The 23,580-nt window shown below is 40.2% G+C and overlaps 1 protein-coding gene across 1 annotated transcript in view; it reads left to right on the forward strand.

The window, feature by feature from the left end:
• Nucleotides 1–23,580, forward strand: part of CMYA5 (cardiomyopathy associated 5) — a 107,172-nt gene that overhangs the window by 72,421 nt on the left and 11,171 nt on the right. Inside the window, exons 8-9 of the mRNA XM_082650105.1 lie at nucleotides 639–785; nucleotides 2,120–2,267. Of these exons, the coding sequence (XP_082506231.1) occupies nucleotides 639–785; nucleotides 2,120–2,267 (295 nt within the window). The remainder of the gene's footprint in view (nucleotides 1–638; nucleotides 786–2,119; nucleotides 2,268–23,580) is intronic.

Below are 23,580 nucleotides of genomic sequence, written 5' to 3' on the forward strand. Positions count from 1 at the left end.
GTGTTTAAGTATTTCTATAAATTGTGGAAATCTCTAGGTGAAAGGATTCTGGAATTCATGAGAAGGAAGCAGGATTTGAAACTTTGAAAACCATACTGAATACAAATGATTTACTAATCTGTAAAGACGCTTTTTAACATCATAAATTTAGAAAACATGGGATTGTCCTTATTTTATTACATACTCTCCTGAAATATTGGCATTGCTTCTTAAGAATTTTCTTGAGAATGTATTACTGAGATTTAAGTTAACATAAACTCTGCAATTGTAGTATGTGCTATTGAAATAAGTTACTTTAATTGCAGCATATGAAGCTCAGGATCTTACTAATATGCTATTAGTATATTATTATACTATATTAATATAGTATAATAATTATTATACTATATTAATATAGTATAATAATATACTATACTATTATTTTCTGGTAAGTGTTCACAAGTAATACTGTGTCATTCTAAATATCTTTCAGAATGCTGTTGCTTTAAGCGTTCTAAAGTGCTATCTATCACACAGTAGTATCTGTAAGTTTATCAGTTTGTGTTTCCCCACTGAAAAATGTGTCACTTTTCCAATAAATGTAACTTTCAACTAACTTAGGAAGATACCCTAGAGTTTATGATTGTGTTTTATGCTAGATTTGGTAGAAGAATACAGAGTGACCGTGAAAGAAAGCTACTGCGTTTTTGAAGATTTAGAACCTGACCGATGCTATCAAGTATGGGTAATGGCTGTGAATTTCACCGGATGTAGCCTGCCCAGCGAAAGGGCAATTTTTAGAACAGGTAAAGAGATGTTAAGGGGGTGTTAGGAGGCAATACTCAATTCTTCACAGACTATTAAGATCAACCAATAAGCATTTGTTAAGCACCTATTGTGCGCTGGGTATTGCGCAGTGCTGGGTTTACAACAAGAAATAAGACTGGGCTCCTCTCACAAAGCTCATACTCAAGTGTGGGAGACACAAAACAAAAGATTATAAAAAATGTGTGGTAAGGGCCGTGATCCACAACACTCCAGAGGAGTCTCTGAGACAGGCCAGGGCAGGGACAGGGTCAGGAATGGCTTCCTAGAACTGATGTCTGAATGGAATCCGTAAAGGATCAGTAGGAATAATGTGTTAAAGGAGTGTATTCCATTTGAAGAAGACAAATGAGCACAGGTGCCCAGATAAGAAAGAGTATGGAGTGTGCAGGATACAACAAGAATTTTGGTATTATTTCTTTGGCTTAAAAACAAGGAGAGGGGAGACATGAGATGAGAAAGGCTAGTGTATAGAGTCCACATTTGCTAAGGTAAGAAGCTCAGGCTTCCTCGTATAGGTGCTGGGAAACCCCAAAATGTTTCTCAGCAATGGTATTCAGCTGGGAATGCATTCCCATGATGGAACCTTTTCACAGGGGGCTGAAGCAGGTGTAGGATAAGCTGAGTTTGCATTGCCTTTAAGATAATTCTTCTTTTTTTTTTTTTTTTGGTATGTGGGCCTCTCACTGTTGTGGTCTCTCCCGTTGCGGAGCACAGGCTCCGGATGCACAGGCTCAGCGGCCATGGCTCATGGGCCCAGCCGCTCCGCAGCATGTGGGATCTTCCCAGACCGGGGCACGAACCCGTGTCCCCTGCATCAGCAGGCGGACTCTCAGCCACTGCGCCACCAGGGAAGCCCACCTTTAAGATAATTCTAACTGTCCCTGCCCTGGCCTGTCTTGGATACCCCTCTGAGGCAGTTAACTTACTTCCACTGGTTTATCCTTTCTTCTTGCCTTTTAAAACAAGTATTTATTGAGCACCTATTGATGGCAAAATCATGGCTAACTTTTGTGTAAAGGAAGGGGACAAGAATACTTTGATTTACTTGTATATGTATGAAGAAGCTCTGGTAGGATTTATAGGAAGCTGCTTTTAGAGACTGGGGATGGGTAAAAACTGGGCAATTTGGAAGGCAGGGGTGGGAGGGAGCCTTTTCACTGTATACATTTTTATACCTTTTGGATTTTCAACCCAGAATGTATTTTTTAGTCAAAAATGAAAACAAAATCATGCCCAAGCATTCTTCCCAGAGTACCAGGGAAGCAGAACTGCCATAGACTGCTCCACAATTGACTTGGTTCTCTCTCTGCAGCGCCCTCCACCCCTGTGATCTGTGCCGAGGACTGTACTGTGTGTTGGAACACGGCCACCATCCGATGGCGGCCTGCCAACCCAGAGGCCACTGAGACCTACACTTTGGAGTACTGCAGACAGCACTCTCCCGAGGGCGAGGGCCTCAGGTAAAGATCCCTCTCCATGGGGAGAGCCTGGGGTGCCAGGAACCCAGCGCAGGCCTCCAAGCTAACCTCTAAGCTTATGCTCACAGAGGGAGAAAAGCTTCCTAAAATCCTCCTGAGCTAATTAAGCCATTGACTTGATTTGCAATTCCATCACTATTCGTCGATGAACTCTAAGTTTGTAATAAACACATGCTGCAATGCAGAATAATCACTCCCTTGTAAGAAAAATATATGTGAATTTTAATAAGATAGAACATTCTTTGAGGTATATTTAACTTGAGTCATTAGACAGGATATATGCATACGTTATCTGCTTTTTAGTAGTTAGATCAGAATAGGTACCACCTAACTCAGGAAACTAATAGCGAGCTTGTATATAATGTAAATTTGAATGTCTCCGTGATATATTGGTAATATAAAGGACCTAATGACATATATATTACCACAGAGATATATATATATCTGTGGTAATATATATTACCTTCATGCTCTTGAAGAGGCAGATGCCTCTTCAAGAGCATGAAGAATCTAGAGACTTTTTCTGGAAAAAAGAATTGTAAAGCTCTCTCACTAAAATTATGAAGCTAAAATTTATCAATAAAGGGCTGTGCATCCAGAGGACCTTTGGTAAATGTTACTTCATTTACTGTTACTTCATTTACTTCTTAACCTCCAATCCACGGCAATAGGGCAACTTTGTGTTCCATGATGAAGATTCAAATCATCATTATTAATATTCAGATTTTGATAGGGATTTTTTTAAACGAAATTTACTGAGATAAACTATTTTGGCAGGATATGGAACTTGGAAATAATGGTATGAAATTAGCTTTTTAATAAAGTATATTATTTAAGTTCTTGATTATTTTCATTATCAATCAACAGCTATTTATTTAGTTATGATTTGAGGTTTCATACGACTGAGCAATAATTATAGTTTCTTTCAAGTATGTGAAGGCAGGCTTCACAAAATAACGATCAAAGGACAAATTAATGTTGAGTGGAGTGCGTATAGGTGGGATGTAGACATTTCAGCAGAAGTGAGAACGTAGTAAATGTACAAGAAACAACATCTCTGTTAATGTGCCAATTGCTAGAAGGCAGGCTTCAATGATCAGCAAATAGCCGAGAGGTTAACTCAGAGAGAGACAGACAGACAGACAGACCAACAGAGACAGAAACAGAGAGACGGAAGAGAGAGAAAAGAGGGAGAGAGAGGGAGACAAAGACAGAGACAAAGAGAAAGAGATTATAACTGGCTTCTATTGAGCATTTACTATGTGCCAAGTCACTATTCTAAGTGCCTTATGTATGTTGCCTTATTTAATCCTCAAACGAACTCTGAGAGAAAACATATGCTTTGAGACGCTAGCAGCTAGTGAGTGGCAATCAGGATTCAAACCTTGTTTTGTTAGATTTCACAGTCCAAGCTGCTAACCACTGTTGAATGTCACCCAGGAGAGTCCTGGACATTCTCTGCAAAAGACTCTTGGTGCTAGGAGAGCATTTGGTCTGGAGTGCCTGAGTCCCAGGGCAATCTCTCCCATCGTTCTTCACCATCAGTGAGGAAAGCCCAGTTCTTTCTGAGGCAAGATGAGACTGTGAAGGAATGCTCTGAAGTGACTCATCCTTGTTATAGCATCGGTCCCCAGCTGACATTTGCATAAATAATACCAGCACAGTTGGATTCTTAAATCAGCAGAAATCTGAGAGAAACCCTGAGACCTAGTAGCCATCCCACTGAGGGAACTGTGATGTCATCTCATAAATGCGGCTACAGGGAGAAGGGAATGGGGGGATGGAAGGGGGAATGGCATCACCGAGGGCCTTCAACATGCCAGGAGCTGTGCTAAATCTCATCTAACCCTCTCGACAATTCTAGGAGGGAGGTCATGACTTCCATTGAATGAGACTCAGGGAGGTTAAATAATTTGGCCAAGGTATTAAATGACGGAGTGGAGTCAGGATGCACACTCAGGTTTGTCTTATTCTTTCCACTAGTTCTAAATCTTGTGTCATTACACAGACTGAGTTAGCAGACCTTAACAGCCTGACAACTGGAAGTTATCGTGTATCCTGGGTTTCCTTTGTCACACGAAAAACATAGATGTAAAGAGAGAACACAGTCCATTCAAAACCCCTTTAATTGAAGTTTTTCCTTTCTCTGATCATCCTGGGGCCCTCAAAAAAAAAAGTCCATTTGATATCAACAGGGAATAATGCATTCCAAACAAATCCTTCATCAAAGCCAGAGAAATCATTGACGGTTCCATTTCTAGGGAAAAAATGGCCATCCACCAATTTCATTAAGACAAAAGTTGAGCTTATTAAAACATGACTTGTCATTAGTTTATCCCTTTGAGGCTTTGCCAGGGGGTTCATTTTTATTTTTCTTGCCAAAGGAGAGCATTTGAGAGGCTGGATAAGCAGAAGTTTGTAGAAGTTACGGAACACTACAAGAATCCTTTGTTATTGAATGGATGTGGTCCAGCAAGCTAGAAGTGAAGGGAAATTCCACATGCAGAAGGCTTGCTGACAGTTCGGGGCTGTGTTGGAGATGGAGCTATTTTCCAATTACGTGCTGAAAGACCCCTCAGTGCCAGGAGGTAGAATGGTATGTTCAATCCGCAGCCCAGGGATGACTCTCCAGCCTCTCTGGATCCCTGCTGAATCCTACAATAGGTAATTTTTTGAGGCAAGCACAATTGTGTTGGCCACAAATCACTACCCTGTGATCCCTCACGAATACAAGAAACCTCAATGCCTTATACCTCTGGTTGGCATCAACAGACTGTGAAATAATTCATCCTTAATTTCAGAGTCCCAGTGCTGCAAAACACATCTGTATCCCTTTTGTTCTCCAATTTAAGAGTTCAGGAGGGAAGGAAAATTCTACTCTTCTGGAGTAGCCATGTGTCTTAGGTCTTTGACCATCTGGTTCTTACAGCCAACTTTAAAACATTCCCTACAATGTCTGATGGTTCAAAACCCTACAAAACATTAACTATTTACTATCATCTATATGGTCCAATCTCTAGGATGTCAGTTGTAGACAGCTAGTCAGACAGTAGAATTGATAAACAAAGAACCTCAACACTTGATCACCCCTAGCCAACAAAGGCAAACAATCCCTACTGTTCCATTCTATTAGAACCACATTCTTCACTTTGTTTTTCTGCATAGCAGTGCATAATTAAAGTCATTTTGTGTCTTGGAAAGAACAGCAAGCCAAGGATTGTCTGATCCCGCTCACTTGTTGGCTCCATGAAGGGGTTATTATTTAAAGTGGCAGCGTCAGTGCCTGAGACAGCATCTGGCATATTGTAGCTACTCAATACATATGTGTTACCTGGATGGGTAAATATCATCAACATTGAACACATAATATTGACACCAACAAAAAAAGTTAGGTCAGCTTTGAGGATAACCTCCTATTCACAATGGGAAAAAAAATAAACTGTGCCAACAAAGTAAAGAAGAATGGTGAATGAGTTAATTTTAGTGCTTGGATACTTAAGTAGGAGATAAGACTAGTCTAACCTGTGGACTGGAAGCCTTTTCATGGATCACTTATAGGGAAGGACGCTGATAATCTTGTTGATCCATTGGTTACATAACCCTTACATACATTTTAGGTTCTATGCAAAACCCCTGTTCTAAATCAGATGCAAAAAGAAAAGAAAACAAACCACAAAAGAAACCCCACAAAAAAATGGGTAAGGACAGGAACCTTATCTATGCAGCTGTTTATTAAAGGTCTATTTAATGAGTGAACGAGTAGATGAATGATGGCATTAGCCGGTCTCCTTCTGCCCTTGCCAACTCCAAGTCCTCTAACTGGCTGGAATCTCTAGCAAAGGAGAGATGGAGAACCCAACAGGACTAAGAACTAAATGAATTTACATCTCTTTCTCACCCTCAATCCCTGAAAAGACAGACAGACTTAAAAGCTCCGGTCTGGAGTGGGAAGAGAAGTTGAAAGGAAATGAGAAGGGAGAAAAGGATGAGTAATATGAAATTGCACATACACACATGGAGGGCATTGATTACCCTTTAGATTAGGGAGTCTAATTTTGGTTGCCAGAACAGAAACACATCCAGCTTCGGACCTGCATTCACTCTCCCGTATGACGGCCTCTAGAAATTCCAATCTAAGACCAAAGTTGCTGGTTAACCTCTCAGAGTAGGGGTTTGAATGCAATGTGCCTACTGGGCTCCCGAGTTCCATGATGTGGTGTCTGAAATAGCCGAGCAGTTGCCTCCATTCCATCATCCTTCCAGAAGACACATTTGCATATTTTGGTGTGTGGGCACTGCGGCTCTGTCCCAGCAGTCGGCCCCTACTGGGCTTGGGGGTGGGCGGGAGTGACAATCCCCGGCTTGTGTGCGGGGGCTGAGGGAGCTCCTACTCACCCTTTCCTGTTTTTCTTTGAATGCTCTCCTCAGGTTGGGTGGGCTCAAAACACTTGCAAAAATTTTCCACCGCTCTGCTGTTTCCTCAGCTGTTCTGTCTCTCCTGTGTGGAAAGAAGTCAGCAGAACTGTGGGTGGAGGAGGGAAAACTGCGAGAAATATAGTACAGGGCTTAGCTGTGTAGGCTGTGCAGAAAGAAGCTGTGTACTGAATGACAAATCTGTGAGACTCAATACGCCACAGAAGTGGTTGGTAGTGAACTTCCTGCTCCCCAGCCCCGGCCAAGGCTGTAGGCAGGGAGACCCTCCTGGGCCACCCTCCCTGGGAGCCTCCCCAGCGTGGGTGAGGCTCTGGGTGCTGGACTCGTGAGCTCCTGCTTCTAGCTTTTGGGGTTACACGTGATGGGACAGGAACAGGATTGTCTGTCACAGCTGGGTATTCTAGCTGGGGATGACTGCCACTTTGTCCATATAATAAAGACAAATAAGGGTGAATTTCCTAATGAACTTGGTGCCTGAGCAGGAGATGAAGAATCCCGGAATTTTTTTCTTTTTAAAAAGTTTTTACGAAGCTTTCAGCTGGAGAGGTGATGACTGACCATAGGGCCAAGGGCAAATGATTTGACCTTCTCCACAACCTATGGGTAAAAGAGGCAGTCATTCCTGCCCTGTGCTTGCTTCACAGGGTGACAGGAAGGACAACTGACATGACTGGGAGAAAATGCATTGAGTAATTAAGAGACAATATTAATAGACAATCTTCATATGGTATTGTTTTCCTGACCCAAGTTGTAATATTCCTCTTCAGGGAGCCCTTGGGAGAGAGAGCTACCGGAAGATAATCCACCCTCCCACCCACCCCCACCCCGCTCCCACTGAAATTCTTGGCATTCAGCTTTTTCTAAATGAATTTTCTTCCCAAATGAATCTGACTTAACTTTGATCATTGAAAATCCTATACACCTCCTGGTTGTGTAGTAAAACCTCAGTCAGTGGAAAACCAGCCTATTCCTTCACTTCTAACGTATGATCTGTCAATTTCCCAAAGTATTCTAGTTCACAATAAAAGACCCAGGCACGCTAGAGCCACTAAAAACAACCCTGTAAGAGCAAGAGCCAGGTCATGCAGAAGGAGGTTGTATCAGAAAGCATAGGCTAAGAACAGTACCTCAACGGAACATACAATTTGAATATGAACTTCCTGGCAGCTAAAGTGAAAACAGGAGAGTGGGGAGAGAGAGCAAGAGGGAGAAAGAAAGAGATTACATAACGCATCTTTTTTTTAAATAAAAGGAAACACAGCACTTCACTAAGAGAGACAATTATATTTCTTGACATTCAGTTCTAAGATGAATTTTTCACGTAGATCTTTATATAAGGGCTATTGAACAAGATAGTAGTGATTGTCTTTAAGAACAGTTTTACAAAAGATGCAAAAACATTCCCTGTGTAACCATTTTTTAAAGGGGCTCTTGAAAGTACAACGTTAAGTCGCCATTCTGTGCAGGCAGTTCTATGGGACCTCAAGTAATTGTCCGCCTATGTGACCTCTGAGTGGTAAAGGAGAGCTTAGAGAATCCAGAAGAATGAATGAATGTTACTAGGCTCCTGGGATTCTCTGCCTGAAATATAAATGGTATCATTCAAACTTGGGAGGGTAACTAGCTACAGAGAAAACAAAGCTGCAGGATCCTTCTGCTGGAATCCTTTGGCTCTCTTTGATTTTGTGCGAGATGCTAATTACAGGAAAGCCTAAGTTCCGTGGGTCAGGATTCAGCCCTCGTGTTATGTTTCTATACTATTATGAACTAATAGTGATGTTTAGTTATCACTGAGTCTCATAATATCCTCATTTATCAAATGAAGAATAGTCCTGTTCAAAAATTTTTATCTACCAAGTTTAAAAAAACCCCCAAAAGTCAGTATATAAAGAATGTTCTTCTTAATCTTGATTTAACCAAAATTTTTCATCTTAAACAAAAAATTCCATGTTTATGGTTAGTTAAGGTTTTATAAATGGCTTCCAATAGCTAAAACTATTTAGTTAGCTGTTCTCGTATTTCATGTTGTTTATGTTCTCATGGATTTTTCTTCTTTTTTCCTGTTTCTCCTGCCCACCGCTTCTCACCCCACACTATCTTATGATTATGTTTCTCAAACCTAACTGATCATAGAAAAACAACTGGGATGCTTGTTGGAGTTTATATTCACGGGCTCCTCTTAAGAGATTCCGATTCAGAAGGTCTACTGCGCCCAGGCAGGTACGGGGAACACTACTTTACTAGCTGGTCCCCATAGGGCCCAGCAGTGTGCTCTGTTCACAGTTCACGTTAAATGGTGTTGATTGACTAGCTGAATGTTGGTGCTGCCAACAGTAAGAGCCCACTGTGTTTTTAAAAAACAATTCATACTTAGCCATCTGTTGTGCACTGCAGTGACAGCACCATCTGTAGGCTGCTTCCAGGAGTCACGGCACTGGGTTCCTCCATATTGTTTGTACACATGCTGCCCCCTTTTCCTGGGAGAAAACATGTGTAGATCCAGGTATTAGACATGGCAGTGCAGAGGACAGCCACTCCTTGTGGTGACCAGCCCCTCAGCTTACCTTGAGCACATGTACACCCCTTCCTTCCATCCAACACAAATTGTTGAATTATAAAATTCCTAGAGAAGTTACTTTACAGAGTTCCAACTAATGTTTGCATTTTGCAAACACATTCAACCAACTCCTGAACTTGTAATATAGCTCTAAAAGTTAACTGCTTAATTAATTTTGGATAGATAATGCATACATATGGTACAAATTCAAAAGATACAAAAAGGAATACAGTGAAAATTGTCTCCTTTCTATCTATACTTCATTTACTTAGTTCTCCTCCCCAGAGACAATTACTGTTATCTGATTCATATTTATCTTTTAAGATAATCTGTGCATACACAGCATCTATATTTTGTCAACAAATGGTAGCATACTATATATATATTTCTACCACCTTACTTTTCTTGTTTAAAAATATTTCCTGGTATCTCATATCAGTACAAATGGAACTGCATCAGTTTTTTAAAAAACAATTCTGTTGTAGTCTAAGACTGTAATTAATTTATTTGACCAGTTGAGAGGCACTTAAGTTGTTTCCATTCTCACAAAGAGTGCTGCAGAAAAATCCTTGTGCATATATCGTTTCGTACATGTGCAGGTATATCTGTAGGATACATTCCTAGAAGTACCGTGATTGGTTAGAAGGTATGAACATTTTGAATTTTGATAGATATTACCAAATTGTCTCCATAGAGGCTGTAGCTGTTTACACTCTGGCTAGCAACATGTAAGTGTGCTTGGTTCTTCATACCTTTGCCTACACAGGGTGTGATAAAACTTGACAGTTTGATAAGTAGAAAAAGGAATCTGATTATAGTTTAATTGTGCATTTCTGTTATTAGGTTGAACATCTTTTTGTCTGTTTCAGACTCATGTACTTCCTTTTCTATGAACTGTTCATTTCCTTTACCCATTTTTTCCTGTTAGAGTGTAGTATTTTTTTCTTACTGATTTGTAGAAGCTCTGATTTATAAAGAACATTAGCCTTCATCTATGATATGAGTTGCAATTTAAAAATTTTTTGCCATACGTATATTTTTTTGGCTAAAACAATAGATATGTATTTTCAATTCTGGAAGCTCAACATCCAAGATCAAAGTGTCTACAGAGTTGATTTCTTCTAAGGCCTCTCTCTTTGGTTTGTAGGTGACTGTTTTTTCTCTGTGTCTTCGTATGGTACCTCTGTGTCTGTCTGTGTCCTAATCTCTTCTTCTTCTTTTTTTTTTTTTTTTTTTTTTTTTTCTGTACGCGGGCCTCTCACTGCTGTAGCCTCTCCCGCTGTGGAGCACAGGCTCCGGATGCGTAGGCTTAGCGGCCACGGCCCACGGGCCCGGCCGCTCTGCGGCATGTGGGATCTTCCCGGACCAGGGCACGAACCCATATCCCCTGCATCGGCAGGCGGACTCTCAACCACTGCGCCACCAGGGAAGCCCCTTCTTCTTTTTTTTTATACATCTTTATTAGAGTATAACTGCTTTACAATGTTGTGTTAGTTTCTATTGTACAACAAAGTGAATCAGCTATATGTATACATATATCCCCCATCTTCTCCCTCTGGAGCCTCCCTCCCACCCCTCTAGGTCATCACAAAACACCGAACTTATCTCCCTGTGCTATGCGGATGCTTCCCACTAACTATCTATTTTACATTTGGTAGTATCTATATGTCCATGCCACTCTCTCACTTTGTCCCAGTTTACCCTTCCCCCTCCCCGTATCCTCAACTCCATTCTTTAGTAGGTCTGTGTCTTTATTCCTATCTTGCCCCTAGGTTCTTCATGACCTTTTTTTTTTAGATTCCATATATATGTGTTAGCATATGGTATTTGTTTTTCTCTTTCTGACTTTCTTCACTTTGTATGACAGACTCTATGTCCATCCACGTCACTACAAATAACTCAATTTCATTTCTTTCTATGGCTGAGTAATATTCCATTGTATATGTGTGCCACATCTTCTTTATCCCTTCATCTGTCGATGGACACTTAGGTTGCTTCCATGTCCTGGCTATTGTAAATAGAGCTGCAATGAACATTTTGGTACATGACTCTTTTTGAATTATGGTTTTCTCAGGGTATATGCCCAGTAGTGGGATTGCTGAGTCGCATGGTAGTTCTATTTTTAGTTTTTTAAGGAAACTTCATACTGTTCTCCATAGTGGCTGTATCAATTTACATTCCCACCAACAGTGCAAAAGGGTTCCCTTTTCTCCACACCCTCTCCAGCATTTCTTGTTTGTAGATTTTTTAATGATGGCCATTCTGACTGGTGTGAGATGATATCTCATTGTAGTTTTGATTTGCATTTCTCTAATGATCAATGATGTTGAGCATTCTTTCATGTGTTTGTTGGCAATCTGTATATCATCTTTGGAGAAATGTCTATTTAGGTCTTCTGCCCATTTTTGGATTGGGTTGTTTGTTTTTTTGATATTGAGCTGCATGAGCTACTTGTAAATTTTGGAGATTAATCCTTTGTCAGTTGCTTCATTTGCAAATATTTTCTCCCATTCTGAGGGTTGTCTTTTGGTCTTGTTTATGGTTTCCTTTGCTGTGCAAAAGCTTTTAAGTTTCATTAGTTCCCATTTGTTTATTTTTGTTTTTATTTCCATTTCTCTTGGAGGTGGGTCAGAAAGGATCTTGCTGTGATTGATGTCATAGAGTGTTCTACCTGTGTTGTCCTCTAGGAGTTTTATCATGTCTGACCTTACATTTAGGTCTTTAATCCATTTTTAGTTTATTTTTGTGTATGGTGTTAGGGAGTGTTCTAATCTCATTCTTTTACATGTAGCTTTCCAGTTTTCCCAGCACCACTTATTGAAGAGGCTGTCTTTTCTCCACTCTATATTCTTGCCTCCTTTATCAAAGATAAGGTGACCACATGTGCATGGGTTTATCTCTGGGCTTTCTGTCCTGTTCCATTGATCTATATTTCTGTTTTTGTGCCAGTACCATACTGTCTTGATTACCGTAGCTTTGTAGTATAGTCTGAAGTCAGGGAGCCTGATTCCTGCAGCTCCTTTTTTCTTTCTGAAGGTTGCTTTGGCTATACAGGGTCTTTTGTGTTTCCATACAAATTGTGACATTTTTTGTTCTAGTTTGCGAAAAATGCCATTGGTAGTTTGGTAAGGATTCCATTGAAACTGTAGATTGCTTTGGGTAGTATAGTCATGTTCACAATGTTGATTCTTCCAATCAAAGAACATGGTATATCTCTCCATCTGTTTTTTTCATCTTTAATATCTTTCTTCAGTGTCTTATAGTTTTCTGCATACAGTTCTTTTCTCTCCTTAGGTAGGTTTATTCCTAGTTGTTTTAATTTTGTTGTTGCAATGGTAAATGGGAGTGTTTTCTTAATTTCACTTTCAGATTTTTCATCATTAGTGTATAGGAATGGCAGAGATTTCTGTGCATTAATTTTGTATCCTGCTACTTTACCAAATTCATTGATTAGCTCTAGTAGTTTTCTGGTAGCATTTTTAGGGTTCTCTGTGTATAGTATCATGTCATCTGCAAACAGTGACAGTTTTATTTCTTCTTTTCCAATTTGGATTCCTTTTATTTCTTTTTCTTCTCTGATTGCTGTGGCTAAAATTTCCAAAACTATGTTGAATAACAGTAGTGAGAGTGGGCAACCTTGTCTTGTTCCTGATCTTAGTGGAAATGGTTTCAGTTTTTCACCATTGAGGATGATGTTGGCTGTGGGTTTGTCATATATGGCCTTTATTATGTTGAGGAAAGTTCCCTCTATGCCTACTTTCTGGAGAATTTTGATCATAAATGCGTGTTGAATTTTGCCGAAAGCTTTCTCTGCATCTATTGAGATGATCATATGGTTTTTCTCCTTCAGTTTGTTAATATGCTGTATCACATTGATTGATTTGCGTATACTGAAGAATCCTTGCATTCCTGGGATAAACCCCACTTGATCATAGTGTATGATCCTTTTAATGTGTTGTTGGATTCTGTTTGCTACTATTTTGTTGAGGATTTTTGCATCTATGTTCATCAGTGATATTGGCCTGTAGTTTTCTTTCTTTGTGACATCTTTGTCTGGTTTTGGTATCAGGGTGATGGTGGCCTCGTAGAATGAGTTTGCGAGTGTTCCTCCCTCTGCTATGTTTTGGAAGAGTTTGAGAAGGATAGGTGTTAGCTCTTCTCTAAATGTTTGATAGAATTCGCCTGTGAAGCCATCTGGTCCTGGGCTTTTGTTTGTTGGAAGATTTTTTTTTTTTAACATCTTTATTGGGGTATAATTGCCTTACAATGGTGTGTTAGTTTCTGCTTTATAACAAAGTGAATCAGTCATACATAAACATATGTTCCGATATGTCTTCCCTCTTGCGTCTCCCTCCCTCCCACCCTCCCTATCCCACCCCTCCAGGCTGTCACAAAGCACCGAGCCAATATCCTGTGCCATGCAGCTGCTTCCCACTAGCTATCTACCTTACTACGTTTGTTAGTGTGTATATGTCCATGACTCTCTCTCGCCCTGTCACAGCTCACCCTTCCCCCTCCCCATAACCTCAAGTCCGTTCTCTAGGAGGTCTGCGTCTTTATTCCTGCCTTACCCCTAGGTTCTTCATGACATTTTTTTTTCTTAAATTCCATCTATATGTGTTAGCATACGGTATTTGTCTTTTTCTTTCTGACTTACTTCACTCTGTATGACAGACTCTAGGTCTATCCACCTCATTACAAATAGCTCAATTTCATTTCTTTTTATGGCTGAGTAATATTCCAATTTATATATGTGCCACATCTTCTTTATCCATTCATCCGATGATGGGCACTTAGGTTGTTTCCATCTCCGGGCTATTGTAAATAGAGCTACAATGAACATTTTGGTACATGACTCTTTTTGAATTTTGGTTTTCTCAAGGTATATGCCCAGTAGTGGGATTGCTGGGTCATATGGTAGTTCTATTTGTAGTTTTTTAAGGAACCTCCATACTGTTCTCCATAGTGGCTGAACCAATTCACATTCCCACCAACAGTGCAAGAGGGTTCCCTTTTCTCCACACCCTCTCCAGCATTTATTGTTTCTAGATTTTTTGATGATGGCCATTCTGACTGGTGTGAGATGATATCTCATTGTAGTTTTGATTTGCATTTCTCTAATGATTAATGATGTTGAGCATTCTTTCATGTGTTTGTTGGCAGTCTGTATATCTTCTTTGGAGAAATGTCTATTTAGGTCTTCTGCCCATTTTTGGATTGGGTTGTTTGTTTTTTTGTTATTGAGCTGCATGAGCTGCTTGTAAATTTTGGAGATTAATCCTTTGGCGGTTGCTTCATTTGCAAATATTTTCTCCCATTCTGAGGGTTGTCTTTTGGTCTTGTTTATGGTTTCCTTTGCTGTGCAAAAGCTCTGAAGTTTCATTAGGTCCCATTTGTTTGTTTTTATTTGCATTTCTCTAGGAAGTGGGTAAAAAAGGATCTTGCTGTGATTTATGTCATAGAGTATTCTGCCTATGTTTTCCTCTAAGAGTTTGATAGTTTCTGGCCTTACATTTAGGTCTTTAATCCATTTTGAGCTTATTTTTGTGTATGGTGTTAGGGAGTGATCTAATCTCATACTTTTACATGTACCTGTCCAGTTTTCCCAGCACCACTTATTGAAGAGGCTGTCCTTTCTCCACTGTACATTCCTGCCACCTTTATCAAAGATAAGGTGTCCATATGTCCGTGGGTTTATCTCTGGGCTTTCTATCCTGTTCCATTGATCTATCTTTCTGTTTTTGTGCCAGTATCATACCATCTTGATAACTGTAGCTTTGTAGTATAGTCTGAAGTCAGGGAGCCTGATTCCTCCAGTTCCTTTTTTCGTTCTCAAGATTGCTTTGGCTATTCGGGGTCTTTTGTGTTTCCATACAAATTGTGAAATTTTTTGTTCTGGTTCTGTGAAAAATGCCAGTGGTAGTTTGATAGGGATTGCATTGAATCTATAGATTGCTTTGGGTAGTAGAGTCATTTTCACAATGTTGATTCTTCCAATCAAAGAACATGGTATATCTCTCCATCTATTTGTATCATCTTTAATTTCTTTCATCAGTGTCTTATAATTTTCTGCATACAGGTCTTTTGTCTCCTTAGGTAGGTTTGTTCCTAGATATTTTATTCTTTTTGTTGCAATGGTAAATGGGAGTGTTTTCTTGATTTCACTTTCAGATTTTTCATCATTAGTTTATAGGAATGCCAGAGATTTCTGTGCATTAATTTTGTATCCTGCCACTTTACCAAATTCATTGATTAGCTCTAGTAGTTTTCTGGTAGCATCTTTAGGATTCTCTATGTGTAGGATCATGTCATCTGCAAACAGTGACAGCTTTACTTCTTCTTTTCCGATTTGGATTCCTTTTATTTCCTTTTCTTCTCTGATTGCTGTCGCTAAAACTTCCAAAACTATGTTGAATAAGAGTGGTGAGAGTGGGCAACCTTGTCTTATTCCTGATTAGTGGAAATGGTTTCAGTTTTTCACCATTGAGGATGATGTTTGCTGTGGGCTTGTCATATATGGCCTTTACTATGTTGAGGAAAGTTCCCTCTATGCCTACTTTCTGCAGGGTTTTTATCATAAATGGGTGTCGAATTTTGTCAAAAGCTTTCTCTGCATCTATTGAGATGATCATATGGTTTTTCTCCTTCAATTTGTTAATATGGTTTATCACATTGATAGATTTGCGTATATTGAAGAATCCTTGCATTCCTGGAATAAACCCCACTTGATCATGGTGTATGATCCTTTTAATGTGCTGTTGGATTCTGTTTGCTACTATTTTGTTGAGGATTTTTGCATCTATGTTCATCAGTGATATTGGCCTGTAGTTTTCTTTCTTTGTGACATCCTTGTCTGGTTTTGGTATCAAGGTGATGGTGGCCTCGTAGAAGGAGTTTGGGAGTGTTCCTCCCTCTGCTATATTTTGGAAGAGTTTGAGAAGGATAGGTGTTAGCTCTTCTCTAAATGTTTGATAGAATTCGCCTGTGAAGCCATCTGGTCCTGGGCTTTTGCTTGTTGGAAGATTTTTAATCACAGTTTCAATTTCAGTGCTTGTGATTGGTCTGTTCATATTTTCTATTTCTTCCTGGTTCAGTCTCCGAAGGTTGTGCATTTCTAAGAATTTGTCCATTTCTTCCAGGTTGTCCATTTTATTGGCATAGAGTTACTTGTAGTAATCTCTCATGATCCTTTGTATTTCTGCATTGTCAGTTGTTACTTCTCTTTCATTTCTGATTCTATTGATTTGAGTCTTCTCCCTTCTTTTCTTGATGAGTCTGGCTAATGGTTTATCAATTTTGTTTATCTTCTCAAAGAACCAGCTTTTAGTTTTATTGATCTTTGCTGTCATTTCCTTCATTTCTTTTTCACTTATTTCTGATCTGATCTTTATGATTTCTTTCCTTCTGCTAACTTTGAGGTATTTTTGTTCTTCTTTCTCTAATTGCTTTAGGTGTAAGGTTAGGTTGTTTATTTGAGATGTTTCTTTTTTCTTAAGGTATGGTTGTATTGCTATAAACTTCCCTCTTAGAACTGCTTTTGCTGCATCTCATAGGTTTTGGGTCATCGTGTTTTCATTGTCATTTGTTTCTTGGTATTTTTTGATTTCCTCTTTGATTTCTTCAGTGATCTCTTGGTTATTAAGTAGTGTATTGTTTAGCCTCCATGTGTTTCTATTTTTTACAGATGTTTTCCTGTAATTGATATCTACTCTCATAGCATTGTGGTCCGAAAAGATACTTGATACGATTTCAGTTTTCTTAAATTTACCAAGGCTTGATTTGTGACCCAAGGTATGATCTATCCTGGAAAATGTTCCATTAGCACTAGAGAAGAATGTGTATTCTGTTGGTTTGGGATGGAATGTCCTATAGATATCAATTAAGTCCATCTTGTTTAATGTATCATTTAAAGCTTGTGTTTCCTTATTTATTTTCATTCGTGATGTTCTGTCCATTGGTGAAAGTGGGGTGTTAAAATCCCCTCCTATGATTGTGTTACTGTCGATTTCCCCTTTTATGACTTAGTATTTGCCTTATGTATTGAGGGGCTCCTGTGTTGGGTGCATAAAAATTTATAATTGTTATATGTTCGTCTTGGATCGATCCCTTGATCATTATGTAGTGTCTTTGTCTCTTATAATAATAGTCTTTGTTTTAAAGTCTATTTTGTCTGATATGAGAATTTCTACTCTAGTTTTCTTTTGATTTGCATTTGCATGGAATATCTTTTTCCATCCCCTCACTTTCAGTCTGTATGTGTCCCTAGGTTTTAAGTGGGTCTCTTGTAGACAGCATGTATATGGGTCTTGTTTTTGTATCCATTCAGTCAGTCTATGTCTTTTGGTTGGGGCATTTAATCCATTTACATTTAAGGCAATTATCGATATGTATGTTCCTATTACCATTTTCTTAATTGTTTTGGGTTTGTTATTGTAGGTGTTTTCCTTCTCTTGTGTTTCCTGCCTAGAGAAGTTCCTTTATCCTTTGTTGTAAAGCTAGTTTGGTGGTGCTGAATTGTTAGCTTTTGCTTGTCTGTAAAGGTTTTAATTTCTCCATCAAATCTGAATGAGACCCTTGCTGGGTAGAGTAATCTTGGTTGTAGGTTTTTCTCCTTCATCACTTTAAGTATATCCTGCCACTCCCTTCTGGCTTGCAGAGTTTCTGCTTAAAGATCAGCTGTTAACCTTATGGGGATTCCCTTGTGTGTTATTTGTTGTTTTTCCCTTGCTGCTTTTAATATTTTTTCATTGTATTTAATTTTTGATAGTTTGATTAATATGTGTCTTGGCGTGTTTCTCCTTGGATTTATCCTTTATGGGACTCTCTGTGCTTCCTGGACTTGATTAACTATTTCCTTTCCCATATTAGGGAAGTTTTCAACTATAATCTCTTCAAATATTTTCTTAGTTCCTTTCTTTTTCTCTTCTTTTCTGGGACCCCTATAATTCGAATGTTAATGCATTTAATGTTGTCCCAGAGGTCTCTGAGACTGTCCTCAATTCTTTTTATTCTTTTTTCTTTATTCTGCTCTGCAGTAGTTATTTCCACTATTTTATCTTCCAGGTTACTGATCCGTTCTTCTGCCTCAGTTATTCTGCTATTGATCCCTTCTAGAGAATTTTTAATTTCATTTATTGTGTTGTTCATCACGTTTGTTTGCTCTTTAGTTCTTCTAGGTCCTTGTTAAACATTTCTTGTATTTTCTCCATTCTATTTCTAAGATCTTGAATCATCTTTACCATCATTATTCTGAATTCTTTTTCAGGTAGAATGTCTATTTCCTCTTCATTTGTTAGGTCTTCTGGGTTTTTGCCTTGCTCCTTCATCTGCTATGAGTTTCTCTGTCTTCTCATTTTGCTTAACTTACTGTTTGGGGTCTCATTTTTGCAGGCTGCAGTTTCTTAGTTCCCGTTGTTTTTGGTGTGTGTTCCCAGTGGCTAAGGTTGGTTCAGTGGGTTGTGTAGGCTTCCTGGTGGAGGGGACTAGTGCCTGTGTTCTGGTGGATGAGGCTGGATCTTGTCTTTCTACTGGGCAGGTCCACATCTGGTGGTGTGTTTTGGGGTGTCTGTGGCCTTATTATGGGTTTAGGCAGCCTTTGTGCTAATGGGTAGGGTTGTGTTCCTGTCTTGCTAGTTATTTGGCTTAGTGTGTCCAGCACTGTAGCTTGCTGGTCGTTGAGTGGAGCTGGGCCTTGGCGTTGAGGTGGAGATCTCTGGGAGATTTTCGCCCTTTGATATTACGTGGAGCTGGGAGGTCTCTTGTGGACCGGTGTCCTGAACTTGGCTCTCCCACCTCAGAGGCACAGCCCTGACTCCTGTCTGGAGCACCAAGAGCCTGTCATGCCCACAGCTCAGAATAAAAGGGAGAAAAGAAAGAAAGAAAGAAGAAGATAAAATAAAATACAGTTATTAAAGTAAAAAATAGTTATTTTTAAGTAATATAAAAAGAAAAAAAAAAGAGAGAAAGAAGAGAGCAATCAAACCAAAAAACAAATCCACCAATGATAAGAAGTGCTAAAAACTATACTAAAATAAAACAACAAAAAAAACGGACAGACAGAACCCTAGGACAAATGGTAAAAGCAAAGCTATACAGACAAAATCACACACAGAAGCATACACATACACACTCACAAAAAGAGAAAAAGGGGGCTTCCCTGGTGGCACAGTGGTTGGGGGTCTGCCTGCCAATGCAGGGAACGCGGGTTCGTGCCCATGTCCGGGAGGATCCCGCGTGCCGCAGGGAGGCTGGGCCCGTGAGCCATGGCCACTGAGCCTGCGCGTCTGGAGCCTCTGCTCCACAACGGGAGGGGCCACAGTGGTGAGAGGCCCGCGTACCGGAAAAAAAAAAAAGAGAGAAAAAGGGGAAAAAATATATATATACCGTTGCTCCCAAAGTCCACCTCCTCCATTTGGGATGATTCGTTGTCTATTCAGGTATTCCGCAGAAGCAGGGTACATCAAATTGATTGTGGAGATATAATCCGCAGCTCCTGAGGCTGCTGGGAGAGATTTCCCTTTCTCTTCTTTGTTCTCACAGCTCCCAGGGGCTCAGCTTTGGATTTGGCCCCGCCTCTGCGTGTAGGTCGCTTGAGGGAGTCTGTTCTTCGCTCAGACAAGACAAGGTTAAAGTAACAGTTGATTAGGGGGCTCTGGCTCACTCAGGCCGGGGGCAGGGAGGGGTACTGAGTGCGGGGCGAGCCTGCGGGGGCAGAGGCCGGAGGGATGTTGCACCAGCCTGAGGCGCGCTGTGCGTTCTCCCGGGGCAGTTGTCCCTGGTTCCCGGGACCCTGGCAGTGGCGGGCTGCACAGGCTCTTCGGAAGGGGGGTGTGGGTAGTGACCTGTGCTCACACACAGGCTTCTTGGTGGTGGCAGCAGCAGCCTTAGCATCTCATGTCTGTCTCTGGGGTCCACGCTGTTAGTCGCGGCTCGCGCCTGTCTCTGGAGCTCTTTTAAGCGGCGCTCTTAATCCCCTCTCCTCGCGTACCAGGAAACAAAGAGGGAAGAAAAAGTCTCTTGCCTCTTCGGCAGGTCCAGACTTTTCCCCAGACTCCCTACCGGCTAGCTGTGGTGCACTAACCCCCTGTAGGCTGTGTTCACGCCGCCAACCCCAGTCCTCTCCCTGCCATCTGACCTCTGAACCCGAGCCTCAGCTCCCAGCCCCCGCGGAGCAGACAAGCCTCTCGGGCTGGTTGGCACGGATCCTCTGTGCGGGAATCTCTCCGCTTTGCCCTCCGCACCCCTGTGGCTGCGCTCTCCTCCACGGCTCCGAAGCTTCCCCCCTCCGCCACCCGCAGTCCCCGCCCGCGAAGGGGCTTCCTAGTGTGCGGAAACCTTTCCTCCTTCACAGCTCCCTCCCACTGGTGCAGGTCCCGTCCCTATTCTTTTGTCTCTGTTTTTTCTTTTTTCTTTTGCCCTACCCAGGTACGTGGGGGGTTTCTTGCCTTTTGGGAGGTCTGAGGTCTTCTGCCAGCGTTCAGTAGGTGTTCTGTAGGAGTTGCTCCACATGTAGATGTATTTCTGATGTATGTGTGGGGAGGAAGGTGATCTCCGCGTCTTACTCTTCTGCCATCTTAAAGCTCCTCTCCATACGTATTTGTTAATGTTAATGTTAGTTTAGATCTACTTTCAGGAGGAAGTACGCAGTAGGGAATCCAACTTTATTTTTTCTACTATGGCTATCCCTCTGTGCCAGCAAGAAAACCCCCCTTCTGATTTGAAATACCTCCACTATTATATACTAAAGAACCTATGTATTTGGGTCTATTCCTCACCTTTATAATCTATTCCATTGACCCATCTATTTATGCCCTAGTACCATGCTGTTTTTATTATTATAGCTTTATAATTTTAGAATTCATGTAGGTTAGGTTACCCCTTCATGACTTTTTTTTTTTTTTTTTGCTATTTACTAGTTTATTTTTCATATGATCTTTAGAATCAGACTGTGTAGTCACCTCTACTCCCCTGCCCCTGACAATTTGGTATTTTTAGAGATCATGTTAAATTGATAGATTAATTTAGGGAGTATTGAAATTTTTGTGATGTTGCATTTTTGTACCCAAGAACTGATATGCCTTTCCTTTTAGTCAAGTCTTTTGTGTGCTTTCCTTCAGTACCATTTTCAAAAATATTTTTCATATAAATCTTATATACTTTTGTTATGTTTGCCACTATTCTAAATAAGATCTTTCTTTTGCTTTATCTTCTATCTAGTTGTTTTTTGTATATGAACGGTTTTGATTTCTTATATTAGTTTCACATCTAGCTCTTCCACTAAATTCTGAGTTTTTTGTCTGATTTTCTTAGGTTTTCTAGATAGCAGTCATATCATCTGCAAATGGTAATAATTTTACCTCCTACCTCCCAATTTTTTTTAACCTCATGTCTGTCTCTCTGACTTAATGGGAATGCTTTTAGTATTTTCCCGTTAAGCATTAAGTCCCTAATGTTTTTTTTCTTCATAAAGATCCTTTTCAATTCCCATGTGAAATATCAATAATTCTTGCCTCATTGTCTATGGTTAGTTATGGCAAACTTTTCCGTCATTCCTTGCAAAAATTAAAGAAGGAAAAGGCTCAGGCTAGAGAGGTCTTTGTTATATTGGACAAACGTCAGCCTCCTGGGGGCTTCCACTCGTTTCCTTCTGAAACAGCAGAAGAGGAGACCACTCTCATTTACATGGCAGCCCTTCAGACTTCTGAGGAGACAAGGGGTCTCCTTTGAATCATTTCTCTCTGCCTTACAACATTGGAGTTTAACAAATGTCCTTTGTCCTACCAATGAGCAAGCCGAAAGTCCTTTGAAGACCTGCTGGGTGCAGAGCTCTGTGATCAAACCCCACAGCATGCTTATGCCCTACCAGCAATCAGCTAATTTGCTCTGTCAGGGTTCCTAGATGCTTCCTTGTCCTCACATTCCCGGAACCTCCACATATAAAGCCTTCCCTTTCCATTGCACTATGATACTTGTAGGGAGGATCCCACACTTAGGACCCAAAGTGAGACCCTTTGAGTCAAATTTCTTATTGCCTTTTGAATTTTATTACTGGCTCTAGACTTCTAACATCGTCAGGTTAGTCACATTATTGATAAGGCTGAAATCTCTTCTTACCTAAGCATCAACAACTTGCTGTGGTTCCATTTGCTGTCTAATCACTTACTTCAGTTTGGATATTCTGTGGATTTGAATTCTACTCCAAACTATGCAAAACTTACTATAACTCATGTGGTTTCAGTTGCAATTATGACAAGTTTTTGGTTTTGAAGTAAAAAATATAATCTATGGAAGAGTGCCACTCTTCAGATTTCAAATTCCAAAATTTTTGAAGCTTTCATTTGGCTAAACAGCAGGGACAGCTGACATGAAGGCTTTTATGACATTCAAGTGAGGTCAGACAATAAACAGACGTGGAAATGAACCATTCGTAGCTGAGCTTTTTTGCTTTGTTCTTGGTGCTTGAGCATAAGACAGCAACTTATAAACAATAAAGCCCTACCATATTTCATATTACTTTCATTTTCATGCCTGGTGCTTTTATAGAGTCAGCGAGGGCATTAGGCATATTTGTCACGTCTGCATGACATGTTCGCGCACTGAAAGCAGATCTTATCCCATATATTGGCTTCTGTACCATGTAAACTTTTATTCTTTAAATGACTAATAAGACTTAGCATACAATTGACTATATATATGGAATTTCCTCCTTGACAGACTGCATAAAATTTAAGAGCAAAACTTACCCAAAAAACAGCATCCTTGGCATTTAACACCTGCATTATCACAAAATGAAACCCATATGTTCTATCCAGTTTCTAGAGATGAAATTTCCTCACCTCTCCTTGTCACTTACACCTCAAGCAGGGACAGGGCCTGGGCACATGATACGTGATCAATAAGTATTTATTTGATGAGTGGATGAAGTCTGAAATTCAGTTCAGATCTGAGTGTGCTTATTGAGACAATAAGCTTGTTATAATTAATGTACATTGAAAACATCTCTTCAGTCATCAATGCAAATAAGATCAGAAATACATCTACCCCAGAATAACAATCTAGGTATTAGTTGGGAATTGCATTCTCAGTCATAGGACCTGGTTTTTTTGTTAATAAATTGAAGCATTATTAGTTGTCAGTGGACGTGTGGCTCAATCCATGCATTCTCCATGCATCTAAAGATAGTACTCTGTGAGGACCTGCTCAGGTGGTAGGTTCTGAAATAACAACCAATAAGGTTTGGGGAGTTTGTACTGACCTTTACCAGATGCAGGCACTAAATAGCAAATATACAAATAGACCCAGGCT

This window comes from Grampus griseus (genome assembly GCF_964374135.1).
Source record: "Grampus griseus genome assembly, chromosome: 3".
Lineage (NCBI taxonomy): Eukaryota > Metazoa > Chordata > Mammalia > Artiodactyla > Delphinidae > Grampus > Grampus griseus.